The 14,033-nt window shown below is 37.3% G+C and overlaps 1 protein-coding gene across 3 annotated transcripts in view; it reads right to left on the bottom strand.

The window, feature by feature from the left end:
• The window catches only part of USP25 (ubiquitin specific peptidase 25), an 88,412-nt gene that overhangs the window by 25,914 nt on the left and 48,465 nt on the right, over positions 1 to 14,033 (bottom strand). For all 3 annotated transcript variants that reach the window (XM_053970589.1, XM_053970592.1, XM_053970590.1), the window contains 8 exons: positions 12,786 to 12,872; positions 8,063 to 8,200; positions 7,137 to 7,213; positions 6,290 to 6,363; positions 4,668 to 4,816; positions 2,294 to 2,421; positions 1,429 to 1,524; positions 964 to 1,125 (listed from right to left, as the gene is read on the bottom strand). In XM_053970589.1, coding sequence (XP_053826564.1) covers positions 964 to 1,125; positions 1,429 to 1,524; positions 2,294 to 2,421; positions 4,668 to 4,816; positions 6,290 to 6,363; positions 7,137 to 7,213; positions 8,063 to 8,200; positions 12,786 to 12,872 — 911 coding nt within the window. The remainder of the gene's footprint in view (positions 1 to 963; positions 1,126 to 1,428; positions 1,525 to 2,293; positions 2,422 to 4,667; positions 4,817 to 6,289; positions 6,364 to 7,136; positions 7,214 to 8,062; positions 8,201 to 12,785; positions 12,873 to 14,033) is intronic.

The following is a 14,033-nucleotide window of genomic DNA, read 5'->3' on the forward strand; positions in this document are numbered from 1 at the left end:
TCAGGCAGTTGTATTGAGTGATAAGCTCTTCCCTGAGCCTCCTTTTCTCCAGGCTGAGTCTCCCCAGCTCCCTCAGCTGCTCCTCATCAGCCTTGTGCTCCAGACCCTTCCTCAGCTCCATTGCCCTTCTCTGGACACTCTCCAGCACCTCAATGTTTTTCTTGCAGTGAGGAGCCCAAAACTGAACACAGGATTGAGGTGTGGCCTGCACCAGTCCCCAGTGCACAGGGGACAATCACTGCCCTGGTCCTGCTGTCACACCACTGCTGATCCAAGCCAGGGGCCATTGGCCTTCTTGGCCACCTGGGCAGAGCTGGCTCCTGTTCAGTCACTGCTGACCAGCACCCCCAGTCCTTAACTGCTGGGCATCATCTGCAAAATGATTGAACATACACTCAATCCCCTACACTGATTTACTAGCTTAAATAGGGAGAAAAACAACATTACTGGACACTGATCTCTCCGGTACTTTAGCTACTCTGCATTTAAGAAGTCAGATTATTTATGTTCCTGACAAATTTGGTAAGACATGCACACTGCATGGCAGAAAAGGAGCTTAGCTCTCAGGCAAAAAGTAAAAGATAAATTGCACACCAGAAACCTTGATGCTATGCAGCACATACACACTGCCCAATTCAGATTCTTAAACAATACACATGGGAATCAATGACCTCACCAGAATCTTCTGTCTATTTAGAATTGTAGATGGAATTGGGCTGTGCTTGAAAATGGTAATCTCCTTGTGAAGACATTTTTCTAAGTGCATGAGACAAACCCAGGTCATTAGCATTTTTGTTTATTTAAGCCTGCCATGCTGAAAGAAATGAGCAGAAACTTTACCCTCCCCGCCCTAGAGATGCCCGGTTTTATTGGTCTGGTGCACAAAGCAGCTGAACGTGCTCCCTCTCTCCCAGAGGCTGGTTTGCTCTGGCCTCTGCCTAGGGAGCAGGAGGCAGCCCTTACCTGGGAGGGATCTGTGGTGGCAGTGTGCTGCTGGCAGGGGCACTGGCACCCAGGTCATCCACGGGGGACGTGCACACCGGCTTGCTGGAGGCAAACTCCAGGGCATACTGCAGGACATCTACCAAGGGGAATCGTTTAGGACCAGAACCATAGCTTAAATATCTGTTAACCACAAAACGTATTAATGCCATGACTCACAGATACAAAAAAAAAAAAAAAAACTAAAGAACAAAAAAAATTATATATTTTTTTTCTGATTGACTGCAATTAATTAAAGCAAACCTTTCCTAGCATGTTTCATGAATCAGAATTACAACACTTATACACAGCTTCCAAAGAAATGGCAAAAGAAAAGAGATATAGCAAGGAAATCTCAGGTAAATAATAATACACAAAGTGCATGATTGCAAAGTTATTCTATGTAGCCCATAATAATATTTGCATTTGCACAGTTATCTATAGTACCGTTCTAATCTCTGTTGTAAAACGGTGAGGTACTCTTTGAGTCTCTTGATTTCATCTCGTTTAATTCTTGTTATTTCTCTGTTTTTGTGCATATACCTGTAAAACATGAAATTTAGAAAGTAGTGTCAGCCCATAGTATCCCAACAGTGAAACTGAGGTCTGTCTCCATCAGCCATGCAGTTCAGTACTAACAAAAACTCACACCCTCTAGAACCTACAACATACTCGGCACTAAAACAGAACTGAGAAGAAAATGAGCCTTCCCTTCCACAACTTTCAGAAGATGCTTTTTCCCCAGTGTCAAAAGCTCTGTCGATACCGTGGATGACAAACATGTATTAGAAAGCCACTATTATAGAGACTCTAAATTAAGTAGTTTAAGTGGCAACCATAGAGCAATACTCCTGATTCATTATTTAGGTTCACAAAAAACTTTCAGCAGCTAACTGAAAGCCATCCTGGTATTTCTACTCTACAGAGAAACTGTGTGCACTTAGGCTGAGAACTGACTGCACATTTGAAGAGTATCTGGAACACCACAAAATATCCAACTTGTCACCCGGTTTCCCAAAGGGATCCATAAATAGAGGGTCTGATTTTTCAGAGTATTTTGCCTGTGTACACAAGTTGCTAACAATAAATGAAAGTGGAAGCAGGTTTTTGACACAAAGCAGCAGTATGTCTTAAATTGTGATCTATGTGTATTTTCTGAAACAGATGAAACCCACGAAAACTCTAACTTGTGTAAATAGAACATAAATTTACTATGATTCAAGTGAGCATAAGACACATCATCAACTTTAACAAACTTACAAGACTTATTTTATATCCACACTAGAAATTTGTTGATAATATTATACCATACCTGTCTAGATACAAAATTGGAGGAAATTCTAATTTGTTGTGTATCTTCTCTGGTCTCCCCAAAGCCTGATTAAACTCAAATCTTGACAGCTCAAAAGTTAAGACAGGAGGAAGCTCTGTGAACCAGTGCTGGATGAAGAAACAAAAATCCCCAAAATTAATGCCTTCCAATAGCAGAAATTCAGTAATAATGATACAATACCTGCAGACTGACACAGCTATGACAGAAACTGGTTTTAGAGTGGGTCAGCATAAGTTTTCCAATGCTACTACCCTCTCCCTTCAATGTAAACAAAGACTATTTGTTGCCCATGCTGCATAAGAGCTTTGCTATCTGTGCTCCAGCAGAGGAGGCAGAAATACTTTTTCCACTCATGCATTTTGCTCATACAAAAGTCGGCTCATGCTTGAGCCTACCTGCCTTGCCAACTGTTTTGTTCCCTTAACTCCTCAATGATATTGAAAGGGTTGTTTGCACAGTTAGCAAGTGCTCTTCCTGCTATAGTTCTCTTAGACTCAACTTCCTAATCCTTTCATTCACCTAGTAACATTCAAAGCTTCTAATGACCCCCTCTGAAATAGGATCAGTGAGTGTTTGACATTTCCTCCATACTAACAGCTTAAAGTTTCTACTCACGTCTCTAATTATCTTACTATCATCATCTTACCCCATTTGTCTTTGACTACTCAGCAGAGGTCTATCCACAGTCCTCATTTCTTTTTTTACATACATTGTTTCTCAACTACAAAGCAAATCCAGCTCCAGTTCCAGAATTGAAGATTTTTTTTCCTCTCCATTCTCACATATAACAGCCACAGTCTACCCATTTAATAATTTTTGGGTGTCTAACCATCACCTGAAGTTTCTCTGATTGCTGCAGACACTATTGACACATTTGTCATCAGTGCCATAGCCCAGATGTGGCATCTGACTCAGGGCTCACTTCAAGTTCTCCTATCCAGCCAAATGTCTTGAATAGTCCTTTCATATAATAACTAGCAAACAGCCTTTTCTTCCTGTGCTAATGGCTAAAATTCTCTTGAAGCAGGATTTAAGTTCCTCAGGACAGAGAATGTCTCCTTCTTCTTTCCTACACTAGCTTCACTAGCTGACACCCTGCTCTGTAACTGAGGCTTTTAGGTATCATGATAGGAATACTACTAATAATACTAGTCAAGTTAAATCAATACCACATTAGAGTCAATGGTGGGAAAAAAGAGAAGAAATACAGAACATTACTTTGAGGATCTTTCAACACATTTGAGTACCACATTATTATTCCCTTTAAGCTTTGATATCAATCAACTCAGAGAAAAGTTTCTTTAAGTCTTTGTTCAGTTGAGACAGACCATGTTAAAGCTACAAGAAATTCAGAGTTCTTTAGTACTTCCAAACTTTCTAGTGCACTGTAACATCTTTCAGGCATTACATTTAAACACAGCTACTAAAAGAAGCAATATCACTATGGATTATTTCAGGGAAACATAACCAATTTACTTGGTCCTAGTAATAATGAAGCCATGTTTTTTCTAGAGTAGGACTTAACACATTACTTTTCTTGTTTTTCCACCTCTGTCAATCTGTCATATGACTATTTCACTTTTATTTCCACATGCTAAGAAGCAAAGCTTACAATTTTACAGAACTTAAAGCTCAACAGTATAGATTTATACATCACTATCCTGCTGTTTCCCAGTTTCCCAATATTACAAGTTAAAAAAGCCTACAAAACCCATGTCTGACATTTCTAGTCAAGCATTTATAATAGAACTGGCATTTTTATGCATGAATACACACAGGTTATAACTGCAAGACAACCTTTAGTTCGTAAGATGAACAATTGTGCTCTTGTAGTAGGTACATACAAGGTTTCACCTTGCATGGAGAATCTAAACTTGGGATTGTACCAAGAAATTTATGAGGTTTTGTTTTCTTCAAATTACATTTCAGGAGTTATGCTCGTTGTAGAAGAGATGCCATAGAACATTTGTTGTAAAACAAGAATTGGTACCAGAACTTCAGACCAGAGGATGATTTCAGTGTGCGTCACTAGGCTTCACAATTAAACCCCGTGTGTACTTTGATATTAAAGGAAGCAAAATTTCATTACTGCAAAAGACTGACATCAAGGAAGAAATTACACCTGAACTTTTTAAGTAGGAAAAAACTTGCTAAGATTTCACACCTTTAAAATAACTGTGATGAAACAAGAGCAGCTGTGTAAAGAGAAAGTAGCTCAGCCTTTACAGGCAATGGGGATTCCCATTTATACAGCAGGTGCCTTGAACCATAAAAACCAGACAGGAAACCCAAAGAAAGATAAAGGGCACTACAACAACATCCCAAGAGAAGTCCACAGGAGCACTTAACTCACCTCCTGACCAGACTTTGCAGAGTTTTCTGAATGGAGAGATTCAATTTCCCCTTCAATCATTGCAGCTTCTAGGCACTCATGCAGATCTTTAAAGCCATTAACCTGAAGTGGATACTGGCCAAACATTTCTGTGTTTTCAAATTTTTTACCTTCACATGAAAAATTAAACAGTTAATGTTTTAGAACAAAAATTTACCATGAAAAAAACCCTATTGATCCTAGGTCAATTGATCTAGTCTACTGAACAATACCCACATTGTTCTTATATATCAAAAGACAATTTATTCAAATTGTTGCTCAAGCAATATTGAAAATTACTGTATTTTCCCCTTCAGCCTATTTTTATTTTTATTTTGTTTTAGCATCTTTTGGTAATAAGCAAAACTCAAAATTACTTGGCACTACAGATGTATGGGAAGTTTGACACATATAAATCAAAGTCCTCCAAATCCTCCCCTGCAAATAGAGGCTTCATAATACAAATATATATTGTATCAGCAAAGTCAGTGGAATTGCTGGTATGAAAGAGCCCTTTGTATAAGGACATTTTGCAAAAATAAGCCACAAAAGAGAACATTCATTTCTGTCCTGAAAACAAGATTATAATTTGGTAACACTGTATAAAGATGTAAGTGTAAAGATGAGGAGAAATATGGGGGATAAGCGATTTCAACCTAGAAATTCAATTTATTTCAACCTAAAGTCAATAATAAGTCTTGCATCTCCTAGTTTCTTTTCATTTGTTTGATTTTTACATATCTCCTCTGTTAAAATGAGAACCTAAGGGATGAATGTAGCTAAATATAAAGAAGCAAGAATGCTATTAGCAAGAAATCTGCAGAATGGTTCTGAAGTCTGACAACAACTCATTAGAAACATGGTCAAGGCCACAGAATAACCTGGAAGCCACTTAAAAGACTACACCTGCTTCATTCAAATGCTAAAGTCATTCATTTGGATGGAAGGCAGAATCATCAACATTAAAATGACTCAAAAATACTTTCATAGCCTTTTGGAAATAGAGAACAGTACAATTCTGCAGATCTACTAATTACATACAGATAAGATACAAGGAAGCTTGTTGTACAGTCTCTTCCTCCTTAGCACTCTCCAACACTGCCCTTGAGCAAGTTTCCACTGACTTGCTTTCCAACAAACTGTACTTTTAGGAGGGTGAGTTTTCCATATGAGAAATTGTGCAGAAGGAAATGCAATTACTGAAGTTTTCAATTGCATTAAATGAATCAGAGGGAGCACAAGAGAACAGCTCAGTGAAATACAGTATCTTGCCTTCTGTACACTGTTAGTGGTAACAGCGCCCCAGTAATTTCTTCCCAGCATCTTCCCTCAGCATCTCACCCCAACTTCTGCTGCACTGAGAACATACACTCAGCTCCTGAAGGTGATGAAAACAGTCTTTGTGGATCCCTGCAGCTCACTGCATTTCTCCTCAGTCTCGTACCTGACCAACCATTTGTCACAGTCAAATGTATGTATGTGTGCTCTCCACATCTGCTTCTGCAGAAGTAGCTAAAATCCTAAAAATGCATCACTAATCTGTGTGCCTGGACAAGTACAGATCAGACATGACCAGAGAAGTCCAAGTAAATTCTGATGCATACCTTCAAGTACACCTACTGCTAGAAAGCGTCCATAAAACAACTCCACCATTGGGTTCTTTGGTTTCTCTCCGTCCCTAAAAGAACAGGAGCTGTGTTAGTGCAAAAAACATCCAAGTCAAAGCTACAAACTTTGATATAAAACTATTAATTTTTCTCAAATTCAGAGTTCATAATGAATGAATTCAGAAGTTTAAAAACCTCTGAATTGATTATAGAAATTATGCCCATTTTACTGTTAATTTATTTTTGTATTTCCCTCTAATGACAATAAGAATGATTCAGATATTTGCAGGGAAAAGTATATTCTGAAACTAATTTTCAGAAGCATTTCATTTTAAGACAATCTACACAAACCAGATTCAATAATGAGAGTTTAAACTGTACAAAACCCTTGTAAAAACTGTTTCTTGAAAGATTATAGAAAAAATCATGTATTCAAAAGAGTTTCCAGATGCTCACTAATATAAACAATGAGTATTTTCTTTTGAGATGAGAAAGAGGAGCTAGGTTTTGAAGTACTTTAACTACAGGATCAAAAAGCAAAATGGCATGAAAATAAAAAAAAAAGTCTAATTGACTATCTACAAAACATCTCTCTATTTTACTCTTTATATGCTCTGGACTTCATGGAGTTAGATAACATGAAATAAGACAGTGAAATAAAACAGACTACTCGTGGAAAATACCTGAAAATATTGATGTGTATGTAAAAAAATCACACTTGAACTAAAACAAGCTACAGAGTCAAATTTTTTTCAGCCATACAGAGAATTGGATTTTTGGTCATTTGGTTTGCTTTTCTCTCATCTAAAATGTTCAACATGCAGAGCTAGAAAAAAAATCTTACCTCTCTTCTTCAGCTTTAATTTGGAAGGCATCTTCTAGCCAATCTAATAATTTGTGTGTAAATTCACTAACGTCTTGCTGTTAAAAAATAAAATGAGCAGTACACATATATAACAGAACACAACAAAGTGTCACCTTACAAGACCAGTTTAGCAGAATTCCCTTCCCCCTCCACCAGTGTTCCAGAATCACACAATGTCTAAGATTATTTCATGATTGTTTTTTTTTATGAGTGGCTCTGGTGTTCCTCAGCAGTGACACTGTCCTGTGATCCTTGTTACTTGGGCTCAGCTTTCACACCACGCTAGTCCAAAGGCATCTCTTGAATCCCATTGTCCAAACCCTTTGGTATCTAGCAAGTGGTGACTAATATTACTTTCATCGAGCACTAAATTCAGTGTGCTATTGTAATTAAACACCTCAGCCACATAACCTCATGTCAGAAAACAAAGCATCTGAAAAAATAGAATATTTCTCAAAAAAGCAGAATATGCACATTAAGATTTGGGTAATAATCCTCACTATGAGTATTTAGATCCTCCAAACCAGTATCTAAACAAGCAGTATAATGGCACTGTACATTAACAGTACAGCCCTGGGCGTAGATCAGAACAGTATTTCTCTTTCAAAAACCCCAGACTTAGAAGGTAAATTAAATCCTAAAAGCAAGAATGTTGAACTATTAGTTCATTTCTAAAATAATAGGAAGAAAGTGTACCGAATAAAATAGTCCTGTTGTCTGGAATTTTTTTCTTTTACATCTTTCTAATAAATGTAACCAGAAATCACATAAGTTCAAAGATTGATAATTAGAAGCTGCTTTTCTGTGGACATTTTGAAATTCTGTTGCCTACGGTAAGTATTTCCTATTACAATATGACCATATAAAAACATGCATAAAATTGATTGAAAATACATGGAATTTACCTGCTGGGAGTCATTTGATTTAAAAGCATCTTTAAGGATTTCAACTGCTCTTGATGGATCAACATATTTTCTCTTTGAACCAACTAGAAGTGCAAACAGGTACCTCAATTCACGCATGAAAGGCAGATTCCTATGTTCCTGTATGTGAAGAATAAAAATATTTAACAAAGTGATAACAGAAATCTACTAAACAGAAATGTTGCCCAATAACCTGAGTAATGTCAAAATAATATATAAGGTTACTGGTAGTACTACTAAGGTAATGCTGCATGCCTTTTACTTGTCAATGTTACAAAATAATGCAGTTCTCTGGGAAGAAAATTCCATTTCAGAAACTAAAGGTTCCTTGAAATCCTATCTAGATGATACTGTTTGTCTTGAAGTGGGCCTGAATTGACAACTGGACAAGCAGACTTGTATTTAGGACAGAAATGTTCCTCTCGAGACTTACAAAGCCTTAAGTAACGCCCTGCAACAATAGGCATTATTTTATTGAAATCATTATTCCTCTGTGTTTCTAGAAGAATTTCTTATAGCCTACACACTACTCAGCACCTTTTTAAAGCTTATTTTTCACTGAAGACTAAGCTTCTAAGTCTACCTTAACCTTTATTATTTCTCTTGACACAAGTAAAATAGGCTGCTCTCCTTGCCACCCAATTTTGAAGTACAGTTCACGTGACTATGGCATTCTTCTGCTGGTTTCCAGAAAAGAAGAAATACTTTCTGTCTGCATGATGAAAAACAAATAAATTGGAACACAAATACCATAGATTAAATCACAGGTTACAAATGCTGCAGAGATTGAATATCTACTCCTGAGTAGATAGTTGGCAAATACTTGTGAAATTAAACCCCATGTAATATCCACTTGTATTTAGAACAAAGTATCAAAGTCAGCACAGATGTCTGATACTGGTCAAACTGGAATTACTTGATGACAAACTATTTCACATGCTCATCAGACAGCAGACTTGTTTAGTCACTCCTGTGTCAATCCAGGAGGCATAAAGCTTTTTGTATGTAAAACGTGGTTTACTTCAGATTTCAAAAGTGCACAGTGAATTCAATGTGTTCCACATAATATCTAGGAAATACTTCTAGTCGTGTAAATCTCTGAATTTAACTTGCTCTTCTAGTCCACCTTGCAAAACACCCGCCAGTCATAAACACCGTTCACAGAAAAGGCTGCACTTAAGTGCCACCCTAATTCAGCATCAAATCATCTTAATTTAAGAACAAAATCAGTCTCCCATTTAGATACTTAAAGCACTATATAACAAAAGAAGGAAACAAATTGCAAAAGTTGTATTTTTCTTGCTGTTTTCTTCAAGTGTTCTATTAAAACAAAAGGAGTTTCAACTTTTAGATACATTTTATGAAGATGCTTCAATAGCAGTGATAGTTCATATGCATAAAATAAATTATTAACCACAGAATTCTCTAGATCTTACCTTCTTTTTGTTAAATCTGAAGTACATAGGCATTATTATAATGTACATAGTACATCATTGCATTACCCAAATTTACACTACAACTTTGGCTGAGTTTTAGCCATACTTGTAGCCTTAGCTCGAAAAACTGCCTACCAATATAAGTAGTATTACTCAGAACAAATATCTACAAAGGCTACCAAAGTTCTCTAAAACTAGGGAAATCCTTGCTGCTTTTGAAAAAGCTCAATTTAATCCATGAGACATGATCCTTGACCAGAACAAACCTAGAATCTTCAAAATAAGGTGGACCAATCCCTAAGATAAGGTATTGAGTTCCACGAAAGAACTTGCACATCAAAACAAAGAACTGATCAAGTGATCACAGCACAGCATACTGCTCTCACCTCTAAAGCATCCTGTACATGCACCAACACAAAAAAAATATTAAAGTTTTTAAGTAAGCACTGTATGGAAATCTCATAATCTAAGACATTTTCCATTTTATCACCTATCCTGGCTGCATAAATAATTTCCTAACACATGACGGAATAATTTATTATTAGAAATGCTTTTAAAGCAGTCTACATATTTAATACACAGCAAACATTCATTATGGCCAATCAGTTTGCCAGGAGAGTGAGATAATGATAATATTTCAGTAATATCAGAATAGGCGGAAGGATGTGCTAACCTGGAGTGCAGTAACCCCTCTCCTCTGATAATAAAATGTTTCCTGAAGACATTACTGAGGCCAAATATTTAGCTGGTCTCAGTGTGAACAGCAAAAAGATCTGTTCATGTGACAGCAAGGTCCAAGAGAACTGGGACAGTAAAGAAGCTGCAGCAACTACAGAAAACTGCATTTGTTCTACAGAAAGAAACCAAGGAAGACAAATTATTTTCAAATTAAGAAGAGCAAGATCAAACTGAAGATTTCAAGTGTATGCCCAAATCCAGAAATTCAAAGCCCAACTAGCAGAGACAAATAAGTTGGGGCTATTGTTTGTTTGGGGTTTTTTTCAAGTAAAAATTTATACCAATCACTTCTGGATTAAAAAGTTTACATGCCTAATTATTCATAGCATTTGGATTCAATACATTGATGGGAAAGAACCAACACCCTGTTCTGCATATTCCCTGAAGTACAACCACATGCTTTAATTCTAAATCAAGAGATTGTCATGACCCCAGCATTAAACTCTAATTCCCACCAACTGGAAGAACAACAGGATGTAAACCCAATTATTCAAAATCTGGGATTATTAAAACATATCCTTTATTAGGCAAGGAAATTTGATCCTGGAGAATGTTGGTCACATATGGTAGTTAATACAGGAATAAAATTAAAAACAAAAACAAAACTGAAGCAAAATAATTTTAAAATAAGTAAGCAGTCGGAAGTAAATTCCAGGGCTTTACTTTTTTTGCTACTGTCAACTGGTAACTTATATTAAAACTCTGAATCAATTTGCCTCTAATTGCCTTCACTTACAAAGAAATAAAGACACCATATTTGGGGATATGCATGCTTATGTCTTCTATGCATCTAAATTCCAACTAGTGCAGCAATCCCTTATCCTAAATTCTCCTCAATCCTTTTTCAGCTGTAGGTAAGACAGATGAGTACACCAAGTAATAATGTTACTTCATTCCAGAATGTAAGTTAAGAAAGGAGAGAACACAAACTACTGCCAGAGATTCTTTCTAGCAGGCCGGCAGAATGCAAGGTTTCTGCCCAAATCCATCCACTTGTCTGGTGTCATACTATTTCATACAAACTTAGTGTCTGTCATGGTCAGAATTTCTAAAATAAAGCACTTTGGAACAGCTGAAGTCATTTGGCTGCAAGTGTCAATGCTTGAGCAAGATGTTTATGAAGACAACAGCTTGTTATCAGCTATTTCATACCACTTTTTAGATGCCAATTGCTTTTTACGTGCTGAAAAATGAACATAGAATTTGAGTACTGAAGGATATTAATAAAATTACATGATGAAAAATTAAATACTGAGCAGAAAGGCTATCTAAAATAAAAACTTAAAAAATTTAATACAACTATTTGTAAAGCATGACTTATCTTTCTTATTAAAATACACTGCCCCATCCCTACCTTGTGTTGCAAACATTACCCATGTTTTCTTTTCACATCATCTCATGACCTAATGCAAATATGCTTTCCAACCAAAAAAAGTGACCTCTTGCACTTTGAATGTGGCGAGGAAAGAAGGGGGTAGGGCAGGAGAGAAATTATCCAGGCCTGACTGAACATGCAACTTCCCTTTTATGGAACATACCCAGAGGTTTAGAAAATGGACACTGTCTTCTCTTTTCTGTTTTCTTTTGGTTCTCTAATTACAGCTCTTACTTTTGATAGTGAACATTCCAGAGAATCCTGAAGGGACAAACAACTAAGAACAACACACTTGCTTCTTTAAATCTGACAGAAAGGGGCAACAGGCAATAGTCTAATTTACTGTGAGAGTGGTAAAGCCCTGGCACAGGTTGCCCAGAGAAGCTGTGGATGCCCCATCCCTGGGAGTGTTCAAGGCCAGCTTGGATGGAGCTCTGAGCAACCACATCTAGTGGAAGGTACACCTGTCCATGGCACAGGGGTTGGAAGTAGTTAATCTTTAAGGTTCTTTTCAACCTAAATCATTCTATGATTCTGATTTCTGGATATGCAGAAATTCATTGCTCTGTAAGACCTTGCTAAAAATCAGGCAACCAGGTGTCTTCATAAAGGCACCTCCTTCTCCATTTCTTCCTTCCCATTTCATAGCATAGAAACCACAGGGCCCCCATTGCATCTGTCCTCAAAGGAGGCCCATGAAGGAAGAAAACCTGATCTTTGTCCCCCACTCCACAACCAGTTCCCCTTGCCAGTCTGAAGCCACAAGCAACCTAAGCCAAGGCCTTCTCCTCCCTAATCCTATATGAGTACCAGGGAAAGCATGAGAAAATTTATACTTATAATCACCACCTGAAAAAGCCAGAAGAGACAAGCTAATAAATGAAAGCTCAATGACAGATCATGAGTGGGAGGGAATTGGGATAAAATACATCTGCTAAGACAAGCTACACTCACATGAGAAATGCTCAGCACCCTGCCCCATACTCTGCTGCGAGGCTGATGCCATTTATATAAGAGCCACAACAGCAAGCTCAGAGAACTGTTAACTGGCACCTCTAAAACCCACGCTGATATGAGCTAGAGAACAGTGCAAAATTCAAGTACAAGACAGAAATGCCCTCATCAGCCACAAGAGGAAATCAGCTTTTTTTTTTACCTTTTGGTTTCGGGGTAAATCTTGAGCATTTGCAGGAGGATTGAAATTCAAAACTAGTCTTCGAAACTCCAGTAGGTTAAATAATGACTGAAAAGAAAAAAATTAAGAAAACCTTTAAGCACTCGTACAAACATTACAAAACTCTTCCAAATAAGCCTTAGCAAAACAAATGAAGTGTCAAACATATGCAATGTTAAGTTTTGTTTCAGAAGGCAGAGTATTGCTAAACATATTTTCACCAGAAGACAATTACTTTTGCCAAGAAAACAGCGTAATAAAAAATATCTCTGCACTTAATCACATAAAAGGAACAATAATTTTACATAATAGGCAAATTACATTTTACAACAAGAATTTTATGAATTGTATAACTGTCAGTTTTCAAAATGACATAAACACTGTTTAGCCATCTAAAATTTATTTTGTAGGCCCTCTATCATCTACTCCTCAGTGCAGAGAGTACATCTCTGCATGTCCAACCTAATTCCACTTGTATTAGCTGAACATTTTGCATTCTGTCCTCTCTTCCCATTCCCACAAGATCTGAGGCATGCACATTAGTGTAAGGAAATTGGGTTACACAACTTTGCAGGTAAGGGACTGATAGCATTCCCATTTTATGGACACATGAATAGACAGGTGTCTGTCTAGGACAGCAAAACAGGTGACTGCAGGCACCCACAAAGAACTCCACAGTGTAACACAGAGCCTGGAGCCAAGAGAGTACAAGAGCAAGATGACTCTGGGCTGCAAACAGTAAAAGTCTGACACATTGGGCTGAGACTTGGAGGCCTCAGAACTTGTGGAATTGCATCGCTGCTTTTCTGTACAGACAAAAGTCATCTTAACTAAAAATCACTTCATTATAGAAGAGCATTTTGATGAAGACAGAGTAGGACGAAAAGTCTGAAGTACCTTAAACATGCTCATCAGAGAAGTACAAGAAAGATCTGCCTTCCTATTTGTACTTTCTTGGGTTTCCAATCTATAATTAACACTCCTCCCACTCTATCATATATGTTAGCTACTTGTTTTGGAAAGGTAGAGTTTGCTTACCCCAGGAACAGACTTTGATCCCAGAACTTGTCCTACCCATGTAAAGACTTAAGTCACAGATCACATCAATTTAATAGGTTTTCAACACCACAGTGCCAAATAAGTGAAACGCAAATTGTGAAGAGGCTCTGTACTTATTCCAGTAATTTAGAACATATTGGTAGGAAAAAAAAAGGTTGTGAAATATTGCCA

Source organism: Vidua macroura, chromosome 2, assembly GCF_024509145.1.
Source record: "Vidua macroura isolate BioBank_ID:100142 chromosome 2, ASM2450914v1, whole genome shotgun sequence".
Classification (NCBI taxonomy): Eukaryota; Metazoa; Chordata; class Aves; order Passeriformes; family Viduidae; genus Vidua; species Vidua macroura.